Source organism: Erinaceus europaeus, chromosome 8 (genome assembly GCF_950295315.1).
Source record: "Erinaceus europaeus chromosome 8, mEriEur2.1, whole genome shotgun sequence".
NCBI lineage: Eukaryota > Metazoa > Chordata > Mammalia > Eulipotyphla > Erinaceidae > Erinaceus > Erinaceus europaeus.
This window is the reverse complement of record NC_080169.1, coordinates 90,789,592-90,817,401: the sequence shown is the minus strand read 5'-3', so window position 1 is coordinate 90,817,401 and position 27,810 is coordinate 90,789,592. Positions and strand designations below refer to the sequence as shown.

The 27,810-nt window shown below is 38.0% G+C and overlaps 1 protein-coding gene and 1 pseudogene across 2 annotated transcripts in view; both read right to left on the bottom strand.

Annotated features, from left to right (window-relative positions):
- CPED1 (cadherin like and PC-esterase domain containing 1) overlaps positions 1–26,098 on the bottom strand; it is a 422,947-nt gene extending 396,849 nt beyond the window's left edge. Inside the window, exons 1-2 of one of the 2 annotated variants that reach the window (XM_060196489.1) lie at positions 25,979–26,098; positions 24,776–25,263 (exon numbers count right to left, since the gene is read on the bottom strand). In XM_060196489.1, the coding sequence (XP_060052472.1) occupies positions 24,776–25,024 (249 nt within the window). In that variant the 5' untranslated portion in view covers positions 25,025–25,263; positions 25,979–26,098. The other variant, XM_007525006.3, reaches the window with a different exon arrangement.
- Positions 9,454–9,604, bottom strand: LOC132539984 (U2 spliceosomal RNA; annotated as a pseudogene).
- Positions 26,099–27,810: the final 1,712 nt, after the last annotated feature.

Below are 27,810 nucleotides of genomic sequence, written 5' to 3'. Positions count from 1 at the left end.
AAACCCCAGCAGCACATGTACCAGAGTGATGGCTGGTTCTTTCTTTCTCCATATATATATATATATATATATATATAATTCATTTATTAATGAGAGGGATAGGAAGAGAGAGAGAAAGAATCAGCCATCACTCTGGTACATGTGCAGCTGGGGATTGAACTTGGGACATCATAACTTAAGAGCTCAAGAGTGTATCCACTGTGCCACCTCCCAGACCACTCTCCTCTTATATTTTTCATTAATAAATATATAAAATCTTTTTAAAATAAATAAATTTTATATTGAACACACAGCATGAATTTTCTTTTTTTAAAAATAATTTATTTCTTTATTGGGGAATTAATGCTTTACATTCAACAGTAAATACAAAAGTTTGTACATGCATAACATTCCCCAGATTCCCATTTAACAATACAACCCCCACTATGTCATTCATCATCTTTCATGGACCTGTAATCTCCCCACCCACCTACCCACCCCAGAGTCTTTTACTTTGGTGTAATACTCCAATTCCATTTCAGGTTCGACTTGTGTTTTCTTTTCTAATCTTGTTTTTCAACTTTGGCCTGAGAGTGAGATCATCCCATATTCATCCTTCTGTTTCTGACTTATTTCACTCAACATGATTTTTTCAAGGTCCATCCAAGATCGGCTGAAAACGGTGAAGTCACCATTTTTTACAGCTGAGTAGTATTCCATTATGTATATATACCACAACTTGCTCAGCCACTCATCTGTTGTTGGACACCTGGGTTGCTTCCAGGTTTTGGCTATTACAAATTGAGCTGCCAAGAACATATGTGTATACAGATCTTTTTGGATGGATGTGTTGGGTTCCTTAGGATATATCCCCAGGAGGGGAATTGCAGGGTCATATGGTAGGTCCATTTCTAGCCTTCTGAGAGTTCTCCAGACTGTTCTCCACAGAGGTTGGACCAATTTACATTTCCCACCAGCAGTGCAGGAGGGTTCCTTTGACCCCACACCCTCTCCAGCATTTGCTGCTGTTACCTTTTCTGATGTGTGACATTCTCACAGGAGTGAAGTGATATCTCATTGTTGTCTTGATTTGCATTTCTCTGACAATCAGAGACTTGGAGCATTTTTTCATGTGTTTCTCGGCCTTTTGGATCTCTTCTGTGGTGAATATTCTGTCCAAGTCCTCCCCCCATTTTTGGATGGGGTTATTTGTTGTATTGTTGTTGAGTCTGGCAAGCTCTTTATATATGTTGGTTATTAAACTCTTATCTGATGTATGGCATGTAAAGATCTTCTCCCATTCTGTGAGGGGTCTCTTGATTTGGGTAGTGGTTTCTTTTGCTGTGAAGAAGCTTTTTAATTTGATGTAGTCCCATAGGTTTATACTTGCCTTAGTCTTCCTTGTAATTGGATTCGTTTCATTGAAAATGCCTTTAAAATTTATGCGGAAAAAAGTTCTGCCAATATTTTCCTCTAAGTATCTGATAGTTTCGGGTCTAAAATCCGAGTCCTTGATCCACTTGGAATTTACTTTTGTATTTGGTGAAATACAGTGATTCAGTTTCATTCTTCTGCATGTTTCAACCCACTGTTTCCAACACCATTTGTTGAAGAGACTCTGCTTTCCCCATGTAATAGTCTGGTTCCCTTTGTCAAAGATTAGATGTCCATACGTGTGGGCCTCATTTCTGGGCTCTCAATTCTATTCCACTGGTCAGTGTGTCTGTTCATGTTCCAGTACCAAGCAGTTTTGATGACAATGGCCCTATAATACAGTTTGAGATCTGGGAGTGTGATGCCTCCGGTTCGGTTCTTTTTTCTCAAGATTGTTCTGGCAATTCTAGGTCTTTTCTGGTTCCAGATAAACATTTGTAGCATTTTTTCTATTCTCCTAAAAAATGTGCTTGGGATCTTGATGGGGATAGCATTAAATTTGTAGATGGCTCTGGGTAATATATTCATTTTGATGATGTTAATTCTTCCAACCCATGAACATGGAATATCTTTCCACTTGTGTCTTTTTCAATTTCTTTGAGTAGTGACTCATAATTTTCAGTATACAAGTCTTTCACTTCTTTGGTTAGGTTTACTCCTAGATATTTTATTGTTTTTGTTGCTATAGAAAAAGGAACTGATTTCTGGATTTCAATTTCTTCTAACTTAGTGTTTGCATAGAGGAATGCCACTGACTTTTGAATGTTAATTTTATAGCCTGACACATTACTGTATTGCCTGATAATTTCCAAAAGCTTCTTGCTGGATTCCTTAGGTTTTTCCATGTATACTATCATATCATCTGCAAATAAGGAGAGTTTGACTTCTTCTCTTCCAATCTGTATGCCTTTAATTCCTTGCTCCTGCCTGATTGCTATGGCAAGAACTTCCAACACTATGTTGAATAGTAATGGTGATAGTGGGCAGCCCTGTCTAGTACCTGATCTGAGGGGAAATGCTTCCAGTTTTTCACCATCGAGTATGATGTTGGCTGTAGGTTTGCTATATATAGACTCCACTATCTTCAGAAATTTTCCATCTATTCCCATTTTTTGTAGTGTTTTGATCATAAAGGGATGTTGTATTTTGTCAAAGGCTTTCTCTGCATCTATTGATATGACCATGTGGTTTTTGGTCTTGCTTTGTTGATGTGGTGGATCACATTGATTGATTTATGTATATTAAACCAACCTTGCATGTCTGGGATAAACCCCACTTGGTCATGATGAACAATCTTTTTGATATACTGCTGTATCCGGTTGGCTAGAATTTTGTTCAAAATTTTCACATCTATGTTCATCAGAGATATTGGTCTGTAGTTTTCTTTTTTGGTTGTGTCCCTGTCTGCTTTTGGTATCAGGGTGATGTTGGCTTCATAGAACCTGGCAGGGAGTATTCCAGTGTCTTCAATCTTCTGGAAGACTTTTAAAAGTAGAGGTATTAGTTCTTCTTTGAAAGTTTTGTAGAATTCATTTGTAAAACCATCTGGTCCAGGACTTTTATTTTTGGGAAGATTTTTGATAACTGTTTCAATTTCATTAGCTGTGATGGGCCTGTTCATGTTATCCACTTCCTCTTTACTTAGTTTTGGAAGTTGGTAGGTTTCTAGGAAATTGTCCATTTCTTCCAGGTTCTCTAGCTTCGTGGCATATAGTTGTTCATAGAAGCCTCACATGATATGTTGAATTTCTGCAGTGTCTGTTGTGATATCTCCTCTTTCATTTACTATCCGATTTATTTGGGTCTTCTCCCTTTTTTGTTTTGTGAGTCTGGCTAAAGGTTTGTTGATTTTGTTTACTCTTTCGAAGAACCAAAATTTACTTTCATTGATCTTTTGTATGGTTTTCCTATTCTCAATGTTATTTATTTCTGCCCTAACTTTAGTGATTTCTGTCCTTCTGGTTGTTTTAGGATTCCTTTGTTGTTCTTCTTCTAGGTCTTTAAGATGTGCAATCAGGATGTTTATTTGTGCCTTTTCTTGTTTCCTAATGTGTGCTTGTATAGCTATGAACTTCCCTCTTAGGACTGCTTTAGCTGTGTCCCAAATATTTTGATAGTTTGTGTCTTCGTTTTCATTGAACTCTCGAAACATTTTGATTTCTTCCTTGATTTCCTCTTTGATCCAGAAGTTGGTAAGAAGTGTACTGTTGAGCTTCCACATTTTGGGACTGTTACTAATCTTTTGCTGATTGTTAAGTGTTAGTTTAATTCCACTGTGGTCTGAGAAAATGCTTGGGATGATTTCAGTGCTCTTGAATTGGCTGATGCTGTCTTTGTGGCCTAACATATGGTCTATCCTTGAGAATGATCCATGTGGATTTGAGTAAAATGTGTATTCCAGTTTCTTGGGATGAATGACTCTGAAAATGTCCAATAGTTCTAGTTTATCTATCTCTTCATTTAGCTCCCTTATGTCTTTACTGATTTTCTTCCTGGATGATCTGTCAAGTAGAGATAGTGGGGTGTTGAATTCCCTACTATGATTGTGTTACTGTTAATATATTGCTGTAGCTCTTTCAGTAGACGTTTGATGTATTTAGATGGCTTCTCATTGGGTGCATAGATATTAATAATTGTTAAGTCCTCTTGATTGACTGATCCTCTGAGCATTAAGTAGTGTCCATTCCTATCTTTTTTAATCTTATCTATTTTAAAGTCTATCATGTCAGATATGAAAATAGCTGTTCCTGCCCTTTTTTGTGGGCCATTGGCTTGTATGATAGTTTTCCATCCTTTCACTTTAAGTCTGTGTTTGTCTTGTTGAGTTAGGTGAGTTTCCTGTAGACAACATATTGTTGGGTTGTGTTTTCTGATCCATCTTCCTACTCTGTGTCTTTTAATAAGTGAATTCAGGCCATTGACATTTATTGATATCAAAGATTGAAGATATTTTAACGCCATTCTTGTAGAGTTTTAGAGTGTTTTGATATATGTCCTATTTGTGGTGGTCTGGTTGTTTATAGGAGACCTTTCAGAACTTCTTTCAGGGCAGGCTTGGTGATGGTTGCTTCCTTCAGCTGTTGCTTGTCTGAGAAGGTTTTGATGCTTCCATCTAGTCTGAATGACAGTCTAGCAGGATATAGTATTCTTGGCTGAAAGCCTTTCTCATTGAGCACTCGATAGATATCTTGCCATTCTCTTCTGGCCTGTAGTGTTTGTGTGGAGAAGTCTGCTGCTAATGTTATGGGTTTACCACTGTAGGTGACTCTTTTGTTTTTCTTTTGCAGCCTTGAGGATCCTTTCTTTATCCTTATTCCTTTCCATTCTAAGTATGACATGTCTTGGTGTCTTTAGGTCTGGGTTAATTCTGTTTGGGACTCTCTGGGCTTCTTGAATCTTTATGTCTTTGGTGTTGTCTAGACTAGAGAAATTTTCAGCTATTATGGCCTGGAGAATGCTTTCTTCCTCTCCTTCTCTTTCTTCCTCTGGTAAGCCAGTAATGCGTATATTGTTTCTTTTGAAGTCATCCCATAGGACTCTGTTGTTGTTTTCAGCATCTCTTAATCTCTTTTTGAGATCTCTTACTTCTTTTTTAGTTGTCTCTAATTCATCCTCAATCTTGCTAATTCTGTTTTCAGCCTCATAGATTCTATTCTCTCTGCCCTCTACTGCTTTCTGGAGTTCATCTATTTTGTTGCCCTGCTCTGATACTGTTTTAGCTTGTTTAGCTAGTTGCCTTCTTAGCTCAGCGATTTCAGCTTTCAGCTCTCTAATAACCATGAGATAATTATAATTTTCTTCCATATTCTCATTTGTTGTTCCTGCATTTCTGATTACAATTTTTTCAAATTCTTTACTCACTCCTGTTATTATTTCCTTAGCTAATGTTTGGATGTTGAACTTGTTGTTTTGTGCTTCACCCTCTGGAGGACTTTTAGCTGGACTCTTGTCCTGGTTCGAGTCTCCAATATTTTTTCTTGTTGTTTTAACCATTTTATATATTATGTTATGAGTTCCCTTTATCAGTACTTTTCAAATTATTGATTACTATTGCCTAGATTGACTTGTGTCTAACTAATTTATTTAAAGGGTTTACCGTGGTGGAAGTTAACAGTTTTTTCAGTCCCTGAGTTGGAGCTAAGTGGTGTAAAAGCCTCTTTTTTTTTTCTTCCCTGTAGGCTATGGGAGCCTGAGGGCTTTTAAACTATCAATAGGCTTCTTCGCTTAATCACTGACTCCTAACCAAGAGATAAAGCAGGGTGTGGCAGAGATAATCCTGTGGTTATGCAAAGAGACTTTCACAGCCCCTCAGCTATGCCACCGAGGTATAGGTCTTCTCCTGAGTTTCCCGGTTAGATCTCTGTCCCCTGGTGTCCCTCCCTGTTGCTGCTCCAGATTCTGAGGGTAGTAGCAATGGAGACTCAGAGTTGCACTTAGTGAGTCTCTGGGGAGTCCTTTCCTCCCTTCAGCTGTCCCCTTGTTGTGGAGCAGACTGGAGGTGGTGTCTCCCCTGATAAACTGTTGAACTGTTAGCAGTCACTTAATCTCTCCTTAGGCCCCTCTCTCCTCTCTGTCACCAGCCACGCGTGTTTGTACTCACGGGTGATTTACTGGATTCCTGTGGTCATTCTAGTCCTGTCTTGTTTCGGTCCGGGTGGTCTCCTTTGGTATTCCTAGTTGATCCGGGAGAGGAGAGGAGAGGAGAGGAGAGGAGAGGAGAGGAGAGGAGAGGAGAGGAGAGGAGAGGAGAGGAGAGGAGAGAAAGCAATCTCCTGCTCATAGCTCTGCCTCCGGAAGTCAAATCCTTGAATTTTCTTAGATACCATTTATTCATTCACTCAACTTATTATATGCCAAGCATTATATAAACATGTCCTCTGCCCTGATCCAGATGCCAGAAGTTTTATTAGAAGTGACAGTAACAATTTTGTAAATGCTAACTTACTTTGTTCAGAATTTTCCTGTTTTACATTTAGGGTCATGTTCATATCATTGGATGAGGAGATGCCTCTCATTTATGTTACAGAACAGAAGCTTCCTTTTAAAATGTTATTATTTCACACTAAATTGACAAAAGACAATTATCACTTCTTTAATATTTCTGATAAATAAAACTTCACCAATACATATTTATGCTCTCCAGAAAATGACATTTTTAAGCAGACATGGTACTACTTTCACCAATGTTTCTTCAACTTAGCTACATTTCTTCTGCCCTTATTCACTCCCCATGGAGGGGAGGGGGGAAGAAAAGATTATTTCTGCCCCAAACCTATCTGTTTTGAAAATATCTGACATAGCACTATGATACATATATAAATAAATTTAACTTGCTTATAGGAAGCTTCCAATAAGTTAGTGCTATAGGGAAATATAATTAGTAACAAATAAAGGGTAAAGAAATGTTCAAATCATTTCTGCAATCTGCATGTGTCTAGCAGGGAAAATTTGCTGCTCTATATGAAAGCTGACTTTCTGCTTGACGTTTTGCTAAGGTCAAGCAGTTCCTGCACTTCTACAGAAAAGTTAATTTCCTGTTCCTCTGTTGCTGAAGCATTTGTGCACTTTAGCTAAATTAAAGCAAAATTTCCCAACAGGAAAGAGCTAAGCATAGTGTTAAAACATTTGGAATGTTATTGTACTTCCCATTGCTTCTTAGAGAAGCAGTGAACCATCAAAAGGAAACTCAGTTGTGATAATGCAATTTTGTACTTCTAGTAGCAAATTTAAACAGCAGTAATGTGATATTTGGATAACACGGCTATACTATAGCTTTTTAATAAAAAGGAGAGTAATCACAGTACCCACATTTTGTTCCATGAATGTAGTCTTTCTCTCAAGAGACAATAAATGAAATGAGAATATTTTCATGATCTTAACCTTTAGGATATATTACACTTATTAAAACAGGAGAACATTAAACTGGACTGATTCTAGAGTGTGGAAGCATACATAAGCAAAAAAAAAAAATCTATGCATAAGATGCCACATGGAAACAACAGAGAGGGAAACTCAAAGCAGCATTTGACTGATTTGGTGTAGGGCACCAAAATAAAAACCCTGGGTTGAGGGTGAGGGTGGATGTTCGGCTTCGTGGGGCAGGAGGTGGGGGGGGGCACAGTCTTTTGGTGGTGGGAATAGTGTTTATGTAAACTCCTATTAACCTGTAGTCATATAAATCACTAATTACTATGAGAGGAGAAAAATTGATTAAATGTTTAAAGCACAGACTGAGTCTTTTTAATGCATAGGCTGAGTCTTTGATATGTTGACTCTCTTAAAAGCTTAGACCAGGAAGAACAAAAGCAACCAGTGGCTGAGCTATATACAAATAATGTCAAAGGACATAAATTATGATGATGTTGTGTATGATACAGCAAATCCTAACAAAAGGATATTTCAAAGTTAACTCTATTGCCAAATAATGTGATTATAGAAATAAATGTCTATTGCCTTCTTAAACCCTAACACAGTAGGAATCTACCACTTCCTCTATAGAGCCTGTATTTCCCCAGTCTTGAAATCTCTAGAGTGGGGCTCACTTTCCTGCATGCTTCTCTCAATTCATACCAAATGACATAGAATCTGCTCATCTCAACTTAATCAGTGCAACAAGTACCACCTCGGTATGCTTCACTTCAGACTGTGTCCAGAGACTTAAGGCTTGGAATGTCAACCCTTCAGCTTCATTACTTGGGTGAGACCTTTCCTTTCATAAGGTTCTCTAATTCCATTCCAGGTGGTTCACTTCCTAACAAAGTCCCAAAACTTAGATAGATATAGACCAGGTTCCATGAGATAGAGCGTATGTTCACATGTATCCATAAATTAGGGTAAAATATATACCTGAAAGCAAAAGTACACAATAGTCTACAGTAAGTCAGTATGAAGATCATAATGAAATAGTGTCTACTTAGACTTAGATACCCTCCTCACCTATTTCTTATTATACTTCCCTCACTCACTCCCAAGCTATCCTTATCAAAGCAAGGATTGCAAAAGCTGAATAAGGGCAAGAGACTGACGGCATGCTTTAACGATGACTCTTTAGTCACTATCAGGCCACCCCACCAGCTGGGGCCCTATTTGGGGAGTCTTGAGACTCCCAAACAGACATGGTGAGCCTAGACCCTCTCTCCATTCTTACCAATGATCTCTATCAGGAACAACAAAACAGACCCCTTTGTGGGCCCCCATAGGTCCTTGCCCTCAACTTGGATGAACAACGGTAGAGAATGTTCCATCTTCTGAAGGGAGGCTGGACAACATACTCTATGCTACACCTGAGGAAGATGGGTCCTGAAATTGGGGCATATAGGAATGTTCCTATTCATGACCACAGAATGTGAACTCGAATCTACAGGGATGCAGAGGTCACATAGGCTCCTAAGCTGAATATGGGCCCCAGATCAGATCAAATCGATGGGGCTTACAGTCAACAATATTTATACATCTTTCCCATATTTGGGAGCTACTCTCTCCCCTGATGCAGCTTTTTGGTCCTTTTTCCAACCATGACATCATCTCCCCAGACAATAACTTGGATCTACCTGCATATCAGATTTCAGGCTCAGGGGAAAAAAAAAAAAAAAAAAACCTAGTATAGCCAAAGGCCCTTTGGAATATAACTAAAATATGCCTACTAGCTTTCTACAAAATGGAGACACCCTCCCAACTCTTCAGCCGCACTACTCCAGCCTTTAGGTCCAGAATTGGTCAACAATTTGTTTGGATTTATATGTTAACTCCCTTTTCAGCCACCAGGTTCCAGATGCTACCATGATACCAACCAGAATTCCCTGGACAGACAATCACACCAATGTGTCCTGGAGCTCTGACTCCCCAGAACCCCAGAAAACTAGAAAAAGAGAGAGGCAGGCTGGGAGTATGGTTCGACCTGTCAACACCCATGTTCAGTGGGGAAGCAATTACAGAAGCTGGGCCTTCCACCTTCTGCATCCCACAATGACCTTGGGTCCATACTCCCAGAAGGGTAAAGAATAGGAAAGCTATCAAGGGATGGGATGGGATACGGAGTTCTGGTGGTGGGAACTGTGTGGAGTTGTACCCCTCTTATCCTATGGTTTTGTCAGTGTTTCCTTTTTATAAATAAATAAAATTTTTTAAAAGATGCCAAATGGTTATAAATATAAAACTACACTTGATCTTAGCCAAAAGGCCGAGAAGCGATATAAATATAAAACTAAGGGACAACCAATTACAACACCAAGTAGGCTTTAAGCTACTGACCCTATTTTCCTTATTCTACTTTTTCCTTTTCTCTGGAAAAGTCTCCCCTCCCCCATCCAGCACACGTGTATGTGCGTGTGCACACACACACAACACACACACACACACACACAAACATTATTTGGTGGTAGGACACTCCTTACTATTTCTGGTTTGGTGCTGTCTGATTCAAATTGGTTTCCACATAAATGAACTATTCTTAAATGTGTGATACATTTCAGTGTATTATTATTATTTTTGATACAAATCTCTAAATTGAAACAATACATGCAGAAACATTAACAAATATACACTTGGCTTAAAGTATAGTCTCTAACTCATAGACACAACCTTTCTTCTCCCCTTAATTAGTGGCTAGGAGACACATCAAGACCCCAGTGACTCTTCATCCCATCCCTTCCCCTCCTTCCAGAGTCCTTTGCTTTGGTGCAATATGCCGTAGCCAGTCCTGGTTTCACTGTTCTCTGCTCTTAAGCTCTACTATAAGTGAGATCATTCAGTATTGGTATTGGTTTTCTCTTTCTAGATTATCTCGTTTAACATAATTCATATGCATTCTGACCACACTATTGCAAAGAAGATGACCTCATCATTTTTCTCAAACTTTATTTTTATTTAATAGAGACAGAGAGAAATCAAGAGAGAAGGGAGAGGTAGAAAAAGAGAGACAGAGACAGAGAGATACCTGCAGTCCTGCTTTATCACTCATGAAGCCCTTTCAGATGGGGACCAGAGGCCTGAATCTGATTTCTTGTACATGGTACTATGTGCACCTAGCCAGGTGTGCCGTCACCCAGCCCCAACCACATCGTTTTTAACATCCGCATAGTACTCTATTGCATGTATGTGTAATAATGTCCTTAGCCATTCATCTATTGTTGGACATCTGAGTTGCTTTGAAATATGGGCTATTCCCAATTGTACTACTATGAACATTGGTGTTCATCTGTTTTTGTTTTTGTTTTATTCTCCCTGGGTAAATACCTAAAAAAAAAAAAGATTTCTAAGTCATAAGGCAAATCAATTCCTAGAGTTCTAGTGAATTTCAAGCCTGTTTTCCTCAGAGATTGAACCAACTTACATTCCCAGCAGCAATGTAGAATACCTTTGTCTGCACAGCCTCTTCAGTAATTGGTGTTTCTGTCTTTCTTAATGTGTGACATTCTCACAAGTGGAAAGTGGTATCTCATTATTGTTTTTATTTGCATTTCCTTAATCATAAATGACTGAGTATTTTTTGATGCCTCTTGGCCCTTTACATCTCTTCTTTGGAGAAAAATCTGCCCATATCTTTTCCCCATTTTTCAATGGCCTTGTTCGGTTTTTTTAATGTGAGTTTGGTGATTTTGTTGCGTATTTTGGTTATCAGTCCTCTGTCTGATGTATGACACATTATGGTTTTCTCCCACTTTATGGGGAAATCTTTTTGTTGTGGCAGTGATTTCTTTTGCTATGCAAAAGCTTTCCAGTTTCATGTAGTCCTATTGATCTATTTTGCATCTGTTTTCCTTTCAACTGGATTCAAATCATTGAAGATGTTGCAAAAATGTAAATGAAAGAGAGTGCCTTTGTTTTCTTCTAAGTATTTGATGGTTTCTATTCTAACTTCAAAAGCTTTTATCCATTTGGAGTTAACTTTCGTATGTGATGAAATTTGGTGGTCCATTTTATTCTTTTGCGTGTTTCAACCCAATTTTCCCAACATCATTTTTTAAATAGGCTTTCCTGTTTCCATTTGATGCTTTGGGTGCCCTTGTGAAAATTGACTGACCGGTTCTGGGCTCTTAAATCTATTCCACTGGTTTATGTGTCTATTTTGATTCCAGTACAAGTCATTTTGACTATAGTGGCTTTGTAGTATGCTTTGAGGTCAGAAAGTTTAATGCTTCTACCCTTGTGGTTTTTTGTTTGTTTGTTTGTTTGTTTGTTTCCTTCAAGATTGCTTTGGCATTTTCTGTCTTCAGACAAAATTTTGTATCTTCTATTCTGCTCTCTTGAAGAAATTTGGTAGGACCCTGATAGGGATTGCATTAAATCTATATATAGTTCTGGATAAAATAGTCATTTTGACAATGTTAATCTTCCAAACCATAAGCATGGGATGTCTTTTCATATCTTTGTATCTTGTTCTGTTTCACTGAGAAGTATCTCATAGTTTTCAGCATAAAGATTTTTCATTTCCTTTATTATATTTATCCCTTGACATTTGATTGTTTCTGCTGCTATAGTGAATGAAATCGATGTCTGGATTTCTTTTTCTTTTGGTTTAGTATTTGCATAGAAGAATACCACTGGTTACTGTATGATAATTTTGTAGCCAACCACCTTACTATATTGCTTAATAATTTCCAGAAGTTTCCTACTGGATTCTTTTGGATTTTCTCTGAATACTATCATATCATCTGTGAATAGTGACAGTTGGACTGCCTCTTTTCCAAACAATATCCATTTACTCTCTCTTGTCTGATTGCTATGACTAGGATTTCCAAGACTATGTTGAAAATTAATGTATACACTGGGAAACCCTTTGTTGTACCTGACTATAAAGGGAAAGCTTGAAGTTTCTCTCCATTGAGAATGATGTTGACTATTGAACTGCTGTATGTAGATTCTACTAGCTTGGGGATTTTTCCATCTATCCCTATTCTTTTTAATGTTTTGATCATGAAGGCATACTGGGTCTTGTCACAGGCTTTCTCTGCATCTACTGGGATAATCATGTGGCTTTTTATCTAATTTTCTTGACATAGTGAATCACATATACTAAAGTTAAAATAGCCCTGCATACCTGGGATAAATCCCACTTGGTAATGGTGTATAATTTTTTTTTTACTGCTATATTTAGGTTGCTAAGATTTTGTTTAGAATCTTAGTATATGTGTTAATCAAGGATCTTGGTCTATAGTTTTCTTTTTTGGTTGGATCTCTGTCTGTTTTTGGTACCAAGGTAATGTTGGTTTCATAGAAAGTGGAAGGAAATGTCCCCTTGTTTTTGATATTTTGGAAGACCTTGTAAAGTAGAGGTGTCATCTCTTCCTTGAAGGTTTTGTAAAATGTATTTGTGAAGTCATCCACACCTGGACTTTCATTGTTGAGAAGTCTTTTGATGATTACTTCAATATCTTTGCTGGTAATTGATCTATTCATGTTTTTTGAGACTTCCTGGCTCAGTCTTGGCAGGCTGTATGCTTCAGGAAACTTGCTCATTGTTTCCACATTCTCTAGTTTGGTGGCATACAGTTGCTTATAGGGACAGGCTGGAGTATGGATCAGCCCTGCCAATGACCATGTTCAGCAAAGAAACAACTATAGAAGCCAGACCTTCCACCTTCTGCAACCCATAATGATCCTAGGTCCATGTTCCCAGAGGAATAAAGAATAAGAAAGCTTTCAAGGGAGGGGATGGGATAAGGAACTCTGGTAGTGGGAATTGTACCCCTCTTATCCTATGGTCTTCTCGATATTTTTTATTTTATAAATAAATAATTTTTAAAAGCCTTGCATGTAGAGAGTTGGGTGGTAGCACAGCAGGTTAAGCGCAGGTGGCACTCTGCTCAAAGACTGGTGTCACAATCCCAGTTCGAACCCCCAGCTTCCCACATGCAGAGGAGTCACTTCACAAGTGGTAAAGTAGGTCTGCAGGTCTATCTTTCTCTCCCTCTCTCTGTCTTACCCTCCTCTCTCCATTTCTCTCTGTCCTATCCAACAACAATGACATAACAATGACATCAATAACAATAATAATAACTACAACAATAAAACAACAAGGGCAACAAAAGGGAATAAATATTTTTTAAAAACCTTGCGTGTAACTGTGATATTTATTCCCGTTTCCTATCATCTCTAAGTTTTATTTATTTATTTATTTATTTATTTATCTGACATGTACACACATTTGTGTGTTTAGGTTACATTAGAACTATTTCATTTTATTTGAGATTTAGTGTTTTTATTTATGAGAGAAAGAGATAGAGAGTGATCAGAGCACAGCTCAAGTCTAGCATATGGCAGTGCTGGAAATCAAACCTGGGACCTTTTCCATCTAAGTCCTGTGCACTGTCACTGCACTACTATCTCTCCTACTCCCATCAGCATGGTTTTAAATCCTTGTTATCAAGCCAGGTTAAAGTATGAAAATGAATAAAATATATTATTTTTAATTTTGAGTATAATCATTCTGTTTAAAGCTAGAACTTACTATGGACAAAGCAGAAGGAAGCACCCAGTAAGAGGGTACATGTTACAATGTGCAAGGACTCAGATTCAAGCCCCTCATCCCCACCTGCAGGGGGAAAACTTTCTTTCCTCTCTTTCCTTTCTCTCTCCTTCCCTCTCAATTTTTCTCTATCTCTGTCCAATAAACAAATAAAACACATTTTAATGTATATTACTTAATAGAAAAAGGTTAGATTGTGGTAATAATGAAGCCGAGAGAAATAAGTAGTAGTTTGAAAGGCACATTGGTTAGAAAAAGCTGTGCTCTTGTTTTGTTTCTTTGAGATAGGTACTTGAGAATGTTTACAGGGTATAGATCCCAAAAAGAAAAATGAGTTGAAGGGGATACAAAAGGTACATGGTAATTAAAGAAGATGATTCAGTACAGCAAGATAACAAGTTGCTTAGCACTAACCAAAAGTGAATGAAGTTCATGGGATTACATAAAAGATTTCAAGGGATACTGGAAAAGGAGTGAAGGAACTGAGAGTTCAGCAAAAGAAAATAAGAGAAGAAGAAAGAATTCCTCTCATGTCCTGGCCTCTGCTTTCAAGTAGGCATTCTCTGGCTCCTAACTTCATGACTCATTTATTTACACATTTATTGACTAGATGTTTATTCGGTACTCACTAGATGTTAGATACTGTGTCGCTCTGGGATATAGCAGTAAAGTCATTGTAGGCTGTGCACTTAAGGAGGTCTTATGTAGAGAGGCAGACATTAAACAGGTAAATAGATACATATTTGGGCAGGGTCTAAAATATCTTTTTAAAAATATATATTTATTTATTTTCCCTTTTATAGTCCTTGTTTTATTGTTGTAGTTATTATTGTTGTAGTTATTATTGATGTCATCCTTGTAGGATAGGACAGAGAGAAATGGAGAGAGGAGGGGAAGACAGAGAGGAGGAGAGAAAGATAGACACCTGCAGACCTGCTTCACCAGTTGTGAAGCGACTCCCCTGCAGGTGGGGAGCCGGGGGTTCCAACCAGGATCCTTACTCTAGTCCTTGTGCTTTGCACCACATGCACTTAACCTGCTGCACTACTGCCTGGCTCCCTAAAATACCTTTTTTCATTTCCAGAACTTCATTGCTCAATACTGACCTTTTTAGCTACATGGGGTGTGGGTAAGGGGGGAAAGAAACAGCTATTGATGCAGTGTTGTACCAGCCTTGAACCTGGATGGGCACATATGACAAAGCAGTGCACTATCCAGGTAAGCTAGTTGTCCCTGGGGCCAAAATTTTGATTTCTTTACCTTGTTCCTCACTCAATTCTTCTGTCCATATCTTCAGTTACACAATGCTATTAATCCCAGCATGTCATACTAAATAAGGAGAGAAATAGATAATAAATAGACAGGATTTTGTCCAAAATAAAGATCTTGACTACAAATAAGCAGAACTGAATTTTAGTGACTATTCTTTTTTTATCCTTGATTGGAAAAGCTTGTTTTATGTTGAAAAAGACAGCTTATAGGAAGCTTGAATGGGAAAGGAAGTCAACAGAGCTTTCATCTCAGATACTCCTGATACAAGTATGTATGTTCTTTGAAGTATTTATTTAGTGCTCATGTAGTTGTGAAGGAAATATGTTAAGGTCTATATATGTTACAAGTATAAGTAAGTTCTCCAGGAAATATTGAGCACTTACTATGTACCAGACAGTTTAGGTGCTTCACAGACTTATCTTATGCAAACCACGTTAGCCATACAAAGTAGGTGATGATGACTTTATGCATCTTCGGGTGAGAAAATCAAATCCTGGAGGTCAAGAAATGTGTCCAATTTAGTAAGGTAATAAGTGTTATTCATGTCACTCTAAGTTCATGTGCCTATTTTTCCTACTCAGTGTTACTAACTACCTTAGGCTATCACAGCAAAGTGCCACTATCTAGGTATAATTAATAAACAAAAGAAATAGTTGTCTTAGAATTCTGGAGAACAGAAGCTTGATAATCAAGTTGTCCACAGCACCATACTCTTGCTGAAACTCACAAGGAAATTCCTCGGGGTGCATTGTCTTACAGTAGTAACAAGCCTACTATTAGCATCAACCAGAGGGAAAGAATCCTGAACATAGACAACAAAAAATTCCTAGTGGTTAGAAAATAATCTTGTATCATGGAATTCAAAAAGAGAGTTTCAAGAGTTATTGCTCAGTGGTACAAAATGAACAATTCAGAAAAGGATATGGATTGAATTTAAGTCACCTGAACTTTTCACAAAGATGGTTTCAATAGTCTCTCTCTCTCTCTCTCTCTCCCTCCCTCTCTCTCTCTCTCTCTCTCCCTCTCCCTCTCCCTCTCTCTCTCTCTCTCTCTCTCTCTCACACACACACACACACCACCACCACCACCACCACCACCACCACCACCACCACCACCACCACCACCACCACCACCACCACCTGTGGCACTGTTTCATGGCTTGTGAAGCTTCCCCTCTGCAGGTGGTTTGAATCTAGGACCTTGGACTCAGTAATGTGTGCACTCTACCAGGTGCACCATCACCTAGCCCCAGCACAGCATGATGGTTTTTATCTAAAATATGTATGTATTCATACTGTTTATGCTTACCAGTCTTTGGGGTTTCTCTCTTGCCTTTAGGATACAACTAAAACTTCCCATTTGACCACATTTTCAGTATCTACTCCTACTGAGTTTTCTGCCTTTTCTGCTTGCTTTTCTGTTCTGATCTTCCAAACACATCTTCCTTCCTCACTGTCTCACACACAAGCACAAATAGACACATACACACCATGTGGAAAATAATTTGAATCCCAGGGCCAGGAGGTGGCGCTCCCAGTTAAGTGCACATATTACTGTGGGTAAGGGCCAGGGTTCAAGCCCCCAATCCCTACCTGCAGGGGGTACATTTCATGAACAGTGAAGCAGGTCTGTAGATGTCTTTCTCTCTTCCTCTCTAATTCCCCACACTCTCAATTTCTTCCTATCAAATAAAAAAATTGGATTAAAAAATACGTTTTACAGGCAGCGATAACTCTGGTGGCATGAAGGAAGGAAGGAAGGAAGGAAGGAAGGAAGGAAGGAAGGAAGGAAGGAAGGAAGGAAGGAAGGAAAGATATAAGGAAGTGTGGGATGGAGAGAGGAAGGAAAGGAGGGAGGAAGGAAAGGAGCAAGGAAGGAACATAGGAAGGAAGGATAGAAAATGATTTGAGGGAGCCGGGCGGTGGCGCAGCGGGTTAAGCGCAGGTGGTGCAAAGCGCAGGGACCGGCGTGAGGATCCCGGTTCGAGCCCCCGGCTCCCCACCTGCAGGGGAGTCACTTCACAGGCGGTGAAGTAGGTCTGCAGGCATCTGTCTTTCTCTCCCCCTCTCTGTCTTCCCCTCCTCTCTCCATTTCTCTCTGACCTATCCAACAACAATGACATCAACAACAACAACAATAATAACTACAACAACAATAAAAAGACAACAAGGGCAACAAAAGGGAAAATAAATAAATAAAATTACAAAAAAAAATTATTTGAGTCCTACAAATTTTTCAAGTTATTTAATTTTGAATTTCTATATAAAATATGTCCTGTTTGTAATGTCTTTTTTCCTTTTTATATGGCACTGTCACCTTCCCATCTTGAAAAAAAAAAGTCATCTTAAAGTGATGGATCACCAAGCATTATAAGTACTTATTTTCTTCTCATAATGATTTCTATTTCTGTAACCACAGTATTCAAACTGCTCTATAAATGCTAAGTGAATGAAGGAAATGAAAAGTGGATGAACATAAGGAGAAAAGGCTAAGATAAAGTGAGATATATATATATATCTTAAATTTCCATTAGAGCAGAGAGTTTTCATAAAGTTGAATACAAATGTCTCATTTAAGAACGCGATGCTGAACCAGGTGGTTATGCACTTAGTTACCCTGAACAAAGCCTACTTTCAAATCCTCAGTCCCCACCTGCAGGGAGAAAAGTTCACAAGTGATGCAACAGAGCTGCAGGTGTTTCTCTGTGTGTGTGTGTGTGTGTGTGTGTGTGTGTGTCTTCCTCCTTCTCTCCTTATTTCTCTTTGTTTCTCACCCTGTATCAAAAAGAAACAAAAAGAATAAACGGTATTTAGGAAGAATGGATTCCTGATGGTGAGAAAATAAAATGATTCCATTTCCCAAGAATGGCATGCATTTAAACATTTTCTGTGGACTTCAAAATACAAAATTAGGCCAATATTTGCTTCAGACAAAAGATCACCTTACCTCATAGACTCTCTGATACATATTACTCATGCCACTGCCATGATCATAAAGTCATGAATACTATTTTTACCACCTATGTAACCACAGTCCTGAGACCTCCAATGCTTAGTATAGGTGGGCAAGAAAGGGAGGAGCGTCCTCACCTTTATTCTGGCAGGTTTGTACCCACCAAAGCCCTGGAGTCCCCAATATTTGCCCCAAGAGTCCAGGTAACACTACTTGACACAAGTATAGTGTTCAATATTTTAAGCAAATTGGAAAGCTAGAAACAAATTGTTTGCCCTTCCTTACCCTGGGTCTGTTCTGAGAAGGAGTATTAATTACACCCTCTCTGGCTATGTGTCCCAATACTGCCCCATTTGTGCTTGCTCTGCATCCCCTTTCCACCCCCACTCTTGTGTCCTCAGGATTGCACCAGGTAGTTTATGTGTTCAGTGTTCGCATTGGATTTTGTCTTCAGAAAAACTAGACTAAGCAAGTTGCTTTTAGAAAATTTCAAATGCTCAATACATTGTGAAGTATCAGTACCACAAACAAGTAAAAATGAAAGTACTGTAAGCAAAAGAACTAAGTTTATTTTTAGGGTTGGCTACTAGGAGCTGTAGAGAAACAAGCAACAAGAAACAGCAAACTAGGAATTTTACGGGACATCTACAGAAGTTAATTAGAAACATTTGACTATGGTGAATTTAACAGCATTTCCCCAGTTTCCCTTAAAGGGTACATATTAAAGGATTTTTTTTTCTCCCAGAGTTCACAAGTTAATGTTTCCTATATTATGAAACATTTGACTATTAGACTTGAAAAAAATAAATGTATATTGCATGACCTACTTCAGTGGAAACAGTTGAAACTATCTTTAAGTTATATAATAAATTAAAAAAATTAAAAAGTACAATATCAGTCACAGTTCAAATTAGTTATGTTGGGGAGGGGATAGAAAAAATGGCAGCAATATATCTGTTTAGCAAGGCCTGCATGAATCAAAACAAAGAACTAAAAAATAGCCAGAAAGAAAGTACTTCCTTACTATGGAAAGTTGGCATATATTACTCTGTGATCTCAGTCTGAATTGAAAATGGTTTTATATCGAACCAAATCCCAATTGTAAAGGTGTAAAAGAGTAAAGTCACCTACTTCTAAGATTTGCTAGAACAAAACCCTCTGTTGCTCGACTAGTAAATTACAAGTCTTCTTTTAGAAACACTGTTACCAAAAAAAAAGACTGGGTAATATTTACTGCTATTGGCAAACGCTAGAAGAAGAAGAATTGCTTATTCATGAAAATATGAGAGCCAAGATTCAAGAAATATCCTATGACTATTCTTTAGTTATTGAATATTTATCCTGTAGATACCACAACATTCTTTGCAATACATTTTTAAATGTGAATTTTTAGCTAAGCTTTTTTTTTCTTTTCTTTTCTTTTTTTTTTTTTTTTTTAGATTTATAAAAACAAACCTCACTTCTGCTTCCTGGAGTGAACTTTAGTTTGATATTTAAATTTATCATTTCTCAAATATTCTTCATGTGTCTTAATATTTCCCTAGGTTTGAGTATCTTAATAGGATCAAGGTTTTACAATACTTGATCCTATTAGGTTTTACACATATATACATATCACAATATTTCACACCAAACGTTTGGGTTTGCTAAACATCTTCTACATTCAAATACTTACTGGAATCTGTGAAACATAGGTCAAAATTAACTGTTTTTTGGTTTTTTTTGCCTCCAGAGTTATTGCTGGGGCTCAATGCCTGCTCCACGAATCCACTGCTCCTGGAGGCTATTTTTTCCCTTTTGTTGCCCTTGTTTTATCCTTGTTGTGGTTATTACTGTTGTTCTTATTGATGTCGTTGTTGTTGAATAGGGCAGAGAGAAATGGAGAAAGGAGGGGAGAAATAGAGGGAGTGAGAAAGGTAGACACCTGCAGACCTGCTTCACCACTTGTGAAGCGACCCCCCCTACAGGTGGGGAGCCAGGGGCTCAAACTGGAATCCTAACTCTGGTCCTTGTGCCTTGCACCTTGTGCGCTTAACCCGCTGTGCTACCCCTCGGCCCCCAAATTCAACTATTTTAAGCAGCTTTCAAAATTATTTGAAGGTGGATGTATATTAGAGAGGGAAAACTCTGGTAAGATGAATATTCCAGGTTCCCAATAAGCTATCACCCCCCCCCCCAAAAAAAAATGTATAGCTAGAAATCATACTTCTATAAAATGCTCAACAAAGACATTAAGGAAAAATCTATGTAGCACTGAATCTTATTTTTTATACAAACTTTTAAACATACTTTATTGATTTAGGGGCCAAACAAGACATTTGGTCCATTACGAAAGGCATCTCATTGAAATTACATCACACTGCTGTTGAGGGATTCCAGCCACAGGATTTGAAGATGAAAAAAACAATCCTTGGATGATATTGCTTAGGACACTTAGTTATTTGCTAGAGTCCTTTCACATATCATGGGCAGAAGGCAAGAGTGAAGGATTGTGGTGTATGCTGGGTGGCTGGTGAGAACTTTCCCATGAGAACAGGTAGACTGGTAAATCATTTTAAATGAAAGATAGCTGTTTTTAAGAATTATATGTATATGACAAAGTGAGATCTGTATCACTCCCCGTTTTCAACGTTCTATTTGTTTTTGCCTTTCTTATTTTTATGTAGCACTATAATTGAACTCAGGGCCTTATGCATGCATTCTACCATGTTAAGTCACCTCCCTTACTAAAGAACGATCCAAAGGCATACTGACTACAAAGACATTTATTTCTTCATTATAGCTATTTAAAATAATACTTAGGGAGTGGGGCAGTAGCGCAGTGGGTTAAGCGCACGTGGCGCAAAGGGCAAGGACAGGCATAAGGATCCCGGTTCTATTCCCTGGCTCCCCTCCTGCAGGGGAGTCACTTCACAAGCAGTGAAGCTGGTTTGCAGTGTCTGTCTTTCTCTCCCCCTCTCTGTCTTCCCCTCCTCTCTCCAATTCTCTCTGTCCTATCCAACAAAGACGACATCAACAACAATAATAACTACAACAAGGGCAACAAAAAGAGAATAAATAAATATTTTTTAAAAAATTTTAAAAAGACAATAAAATAATATTTAATCTTCAAAACTGGATTATCATTTTTGGAACATACTTTGTAAGGGAATTCATTTTAGTCTGGTTTTTAACTAACTTTTGCATGTACTTTTTCTCTAGCTTTTCTACCTAAAAAAAGAAAAACTGGCTCTAAACTAATGGCTGACACAAGACACTTTAAAAATAGAGATGTATGACAAATGTTTGGGTATTCAGTTTTCATAGCCACTGGGCTTTTGCAGCAGAATTGTGAATTAAGAATTGGCTTATGACTAAAATAGTTAAGACTGTGAATAATTTGAAAAAAATCATGTGTTTGACTTTTTGTGTGTATGAAGAACATTTTAAAAAATTTTTAAATATTTATTTTCCCTTTTGTTACCCTTGTTTTTTTATTGTTGTAGTAGTTATTATTGTTGTTGTTATTGATATCGTCGTTGTTAGGGCAGAGAGAAATGGAGAGAGGAGGCGAAGACAGAGAGGGGGAGAGAGATAGACACCTGCAGACCAGCTTCACAGCCTGTGAAGCGGCGCCCCTGCAAGTGGGGAGCCGGGCTCGAACCGGGATCATTACTCAGGTCCTTGTATTTTGTGCCACGTGCATTTAACCCACTGCACTACCGCCCGACTCCCAATGAAGAACATTTTAAAGTGAATGTTTTATATCAGCAGCCAGTACATTTCAGATGGTTTATAAGTAGCTATAAACCAAAAACTGAAATTTTCTGTGACAATAGCTAACATGCTAATTTACTAGCAGAAACATATAAATTCAAGTAGGGAGTGAAATCTGTTTTTTCCAAAATTCTCCCTATGTTTAAGTACCTAAAGAAAAAAATCATCACATCTATTTTAAAGAAATTATACTTAGCAATATTGAAAATAAACAAAAAGTGATTTTCAATCTCAGTTTAAATTCAACATAAATGTTATGGTTAAAAAATGCAAATGGGAGGCTGGGAGGTGGCACACCTGGTTAAATGCACATATTACCAAGTGCAAGAACCAAGGTGTAAGCCACAGCTCCCCACCTTCAGGGGGTCCACTTCACCAATGGTGAAACAGGTCTGCAGATGTGTATCTTTCTCTCCCTCTCTCTATCTTCTCCCCTATTCTCTCCATTTCTCTCCACCCTACCTAAAAAAATAAAAGGAAAACATTGTGGATTCCTAGTGCTGGCCATGAGCCCTGACAAAAATTAAAAGTAAACAAATAAATAACACAAATAAAAGTTAACTTAATGCTGACATAGATGAGCAAAATATACATTCTCCAACGACATTAAAATGTTTAATAATTGATCCATATCTAGTTATAATATTTGTCATTCTTCATTATAAAACATTTCTTGGTCAGGATATTTCTTGATGTTATTTATAACTAATGAAGTGAATGACTTCAAATTTATCTAATTTTCTTTGTTATAATCTAATATTTTGTAATTCAGTAAGTTCTGAAAGTTATGCATTTACATGTTATTATTAAGGCTTTAGATCTGCTTTTATTCCAACACAAATACAGTTGATTTGTATCTTCCTTACCTATCTTGCAGGGCTTCTGAATTAAAAGTCATACTTTTTTTTTTTGCCACTTTATTGATGGTGGTGGGGTTTTAATAGTTTATAGTATAGTTGTTGACACTGGTACAACCTTTTATCTACCTAAATAAGTGTCTGCAAAACACTCTCCCAACCAAGGTCCTTTTCCATCATCAGGCACTTGGAAAAGTTTCTTTCTTTTTTTTTTTTTTGAAGCACAGAAAGGGATTTTTAATGTATATAAGCAAAGAGTTAATTTTTTTTATATAAAAGGAAACACTGACAAAACCATAGGATAAGAGTGGGAAAAGTTTTTAAACAAGAGGATAGTGGTGTTAGAGGTTGTACAATAGTGATATTAATTAATACTGTTGACTTTAGCAGGGCATTCTGTAATAAATAATAGCCATAATCATAGGATCCACTTATATGTGCTACATATAGGAGTGTACTTAGAAATTTTCAAATCATTTTCTTATCCTAATTGCTGTGGCATAGAACCACCACTTCTTACAGCCACTTGTGGTGACTTAGTTACGATTATTTACTCTAGGTCTTTTCTTTCTTGTTTTTTAACTGGACTATTTGAAAAATTACAACTTTGTTGACAGAGTGTTATTAAAGTTTTAAAAAAAACTGTGCTTTTTGTGTTTTGCCCATCATCTGACAAATAATATTAATAAATTTAATCAGTAAGCATAGAATGATTTGTATTTCCTTAATAAAATGTAAATGCAGTGCGTATATTCCTTAAAGAAACCTATGCTAGTATAATTTTAAGTATCTCAGAGACAAATACATTGTTTTACAAATGTAGTCATGGGGCAGAGATCGATAGCATAATGGTTATGCAAACAGACTCTCATGCCTGAGGCTCCAAAGTCCCAGGCTCAATCCCCTGCACCATGACAAGCCAGAGCTGAGCAGTGCTCTGGTAAAAAAAAAAAAAAAAAAAAAAAAAAAAAAAAAAAAGTAGTCAAAAATAAAATTTCAGTTTAACCACTAGGGAAAAAACAGAAATAGGCTGGGGTTATACAAATAGGCTGGGGTTATGCATGGATCTGCCAATGCCCATGCTCAGCTGAGAAGCAATTACAGAAGCTAGACCTTCTACCTTCTGCACTCCATAAAAAATTTTGGTCCATACTCCCAGAGGGCTAATGTTACCAGAAGATGACCAGAGAACTCTGAATTCCAATTTCATCAGGACCCAGAGAGAGAAGAGGGAAAAAAAAAAAAAGGAAAGATACTCAAAAGTAGTAGGTAGTAGGTGTGACTTGGAAAGGAGAAGGCAGAACCATAGGGGAAAAAAATGGGTAAATATATATAGACAGTTATAGAAGAGTCAACCATACCTGTAATTTTGGGAGAATACTGCAGTTTCCAATGGAGGGAATGGGAACACAGAATTCTGGTGATGGTAAAGGTGTGGAATTATACCCTTGATAGGTTATAATTTTGTAAATCACTAATAATTTTTTAAAAGAATCATCTCCAATCTCATCCTGAAAGAGACCGTTGCTGTCACTGCAATGTTTTTTTCCATATTAATAATGTCTATTTTTCTAATAAGGATCAAATTGTATGAAAAAAATCAATCTAACCAATTGTAAAATGGCATATTAGAGGCTCTCTGAGTCTGGGATGGTTCTGGGCACTCAGACTGCCATATGAAAAGAGATACTCAATGCTTCTCAAATTTTATGAATCTTCGATTTACTGGCTTATAAATCTTCGAATCTTTTCAGAATCTAGTATTTTAGAAACAAATCCACTTCCCTCCTACCTCCTCTGAGTTGTCCATTTCATTCAACTAAATTGCAGTGGAATTCTGAGAGGGAAAATAAAGACCAGGACTTTCTGGGAGTAAATAGAAGTTGAAGCCAGCATGTGTCTCACTGTCAAAAGGTCACTCTCTGGGCTCTGTCTACTCTGTATATTCTGGATCCTTCTCAGCCCTCATGGAAGTTAATTTTAGTTTTCCAGAAAGGACACAGAGAAGCAGGCTGCTATCTTTGCAGAAAATGTCAAGGTTAATTTATGACGGTCTTACCTTTATGATTTCCTGCGCATTGCCAGAGTGAAGGAAGCACTGTGTGTCCACGGAAAAACCTTTGTTGCAACTGCCTGCCTGGGTTGCTGAGGGTGCATTGGGGTAAGTCCCCGACACAGTGGCTGTGAGCTTCCTGGTCCCTAGGAGTGTTAGGGTCTGGTAGAAGAGGCAGATTGCCACCACCAAAACCACCACGAAGGGCCGGGGCCAAAATCGCCGACGACAAAGGAACACTGGACGACAGACCATGACCAGTTCAGCTTCACTATGCCCCTGTCCACGTTACCAGAACAGTCATAGCAGCGATGTTTGTTTGTCAGCCTGAAAAATACAGATCTATCTTCTTTTTCCACATCTTGTTCTCGAATCAAGCTTGCTCCTCCGTCTCTGCTTAAGAACTTCCTGAAGAGTCATGGCAAAGAATCAGAAAACCATAATTCTGCAGCGGATTAGAGCCCTTCCATGGATGACAGTAAAAAGTGGCTGGCCTGAGTTTAAAAAAAAAAAAAAAAAAAAAAAAAAAGCATCAAAATAGTAGTTGTGACTGCATAAGCCTGCCCCCAGGCTGTCAAAGTGTTGTTTCCGGTAATGCCTTATTCTCACAACATTCTTAAACTCCAGACTAAAAACTTTACAGGAAGAGAAAAACTACACCCAAAGTAGTAGCATTGAAGAACGCAATAGGTTAAAACCAAAAGTGCCTGTTGCACAGCTGGATGTAGGCCAGTTTGCCTTAACAGTTCCTCATTTTCCCTCTGGTTTTAAAGCAGTCCAGCCTGCAGCCTTTCAAGTTTCTTAACTGCTTCCCTTCATTCCGTTTTAAATTGCCACTCTCCGTTAGGCGTTCACGGCTTTTAAGATTAAAAAAAAAAAAAGGAAGAAAGAAAAAAAGAAGAAGAAAGAAAGGAAAAAAGAAAAGAAAAAAGAAAAGAAAAAGCGGTTTCAATGGATGTGCTTGCAGTTAGAAGTTTGCCCTTTTTCTCTTTTTGCTTGTGTTTGTTTCTTTCCGTTTTCAAGTTCAAAGTTCTATGTACTTACTCAGTTTCCATCCTTTTAGCCAGAAAAATAAAATTTCTGGTTCCCTAATGGCTTGCTGATTAAAACCATTCAGAAGGGAAATACCCCAGACATAAGACTGCGATTCATCTCTCACTCACTGACCCACAGGAGCAAATCCTCACAGGAGAGCTTGAGGGCACTCACCGCCTGGGGCTGGGGACCCGCGGGAGGAGCGGGGCGGAGCTCAAACTCTGGGCTCCCCTACAGTCTGGAGAGTTGTCGACTCTTGAGTTAGAAACTGTCTTCCACAGACTTTGGAATGACACTCTGGGGCTGCCTACTCAGAGCAGCAGAATATTTAAAACATATGTGATGCTTGATCTATTATGTAATTTCTTTTTTCATCACACAGCACTGGAAAAACAAATGGCCCCGAGTCTGATGGCAAAAGTTGAGGGTGAGATTAAAGCTAACAACTTGCTGTACTGAGGATTTTTGATTTGAGGGGGTCCTGTCTACCTTAATGGGGTAAGAATTACGTTCTGGACTTTCAAAACCTGCAAGAAAGCCGTGTATCTACACCAGAATAATTTATAGTGGCCTTTCTCCTAGTTACCAAACTCACATCACAGTTGGTAATATTATTTCTTCCCTAAACCGATGGCTGAATCTTTTCAAAGCTTCTACTTTGCTCCTAGGAGTTGATTGTTATAGGTATTGAATAACTTTTGCTTAGCTGAAAGGCAGACACAGCAGGCTTCCTACAGAACTCAACTTACACTAATGCTTAAAAACTCCAGCAAGGACACCTCTAATAAGGGCAATTCTGCATATCTCATCCATTTTTGCTGAGTCAGTTCAATGTCAATGAGAAAACAATCTGTTTAGGCAGATCACCTCCTCTCCTAGTCCTTCCTTTAAGAATTCTGAATACCCATAATTGGTTAAGGCTCAGAGCAGGTATTCATCAAAAGTTCCCAAAAGCAAAATGGCCTTTGTAGCATTTTTCTATCCCAAACTGACTCTAACTGGTGACAAAATTCTCCTAAGAAGTCACACTCCTAAGGCAATCTCTACCCTTAGATAATGCTCCTGTCAGTCGCATATATTTTTCTGAGATAGAACTCCCCCTAGGGGTGTCCAGCTATTATAGACTCAGAAAGAAAAAGGAAGACAAGAAAGAAAGAAAGAAAGAAAGAAAGAAAGAAAGAAAGAAAGAAAGAAAGAAAGAAAGAAAGGAAAGGAAAAGAAAAAAAGGCATCTATAATTTCTCCTTGAAGTAGCACTTTATGGAACAGTTTAATTACAACTTTTCATAAGTGTTCATCCCTTGTTGTCTAGTGGTTAGGACTAAGCACTCTCAGAATAAGTATTCACACTGAAGTTAGATTTATCTGATGTTCTTGCACCTGTTCCCTCCAGTATGCTTCATATTTGATTTATAAATTCGGAGTTCTCAATTCTATGACAAAAGGAGACAGAAATGAAGCAGCACTTGACTTTTAAAAATGAAGAGAGTTTTAAGAGGATAGATATAATTTTGCTGAATGCAATATGATCTAAAGGGTAGTTGAAATTACATGATCTGTAAATTAGAATTGTCCCTAGACTGATGAGATCCAAGATGTGATAAAGTTGCTTATTGTATGCTGGAATGGATATGCAGGGCTCTGAAGGCAAAACATGTGGAGAGCTGAGAATGGAGGAACCTAGAGGGTGATTTTTGTGCATCAGTAAGTAAATTATTAAGTACAGGACACACACAAAAGCACAGATGACATGCTAAAATCGTATTGCCTTTAGAGAGAAACAGTAAAAGACAAAAACACAGATGACAAGGTCCCTAGACTACAAATACTAGAAATGAAGGGGCTCATAGAGAACATCTGATATCAGTTAGCCTAACCTGAGCAGTCATGGTACTGCTGTCTCTCATCAACTGATTTTAGGCAAATCATTTGTAAAATGAGGAAACTCTGAAATGCTTCTTTTGAAGGACCATTGGCATGACAAGGTCACATAATGTATGGAAAACA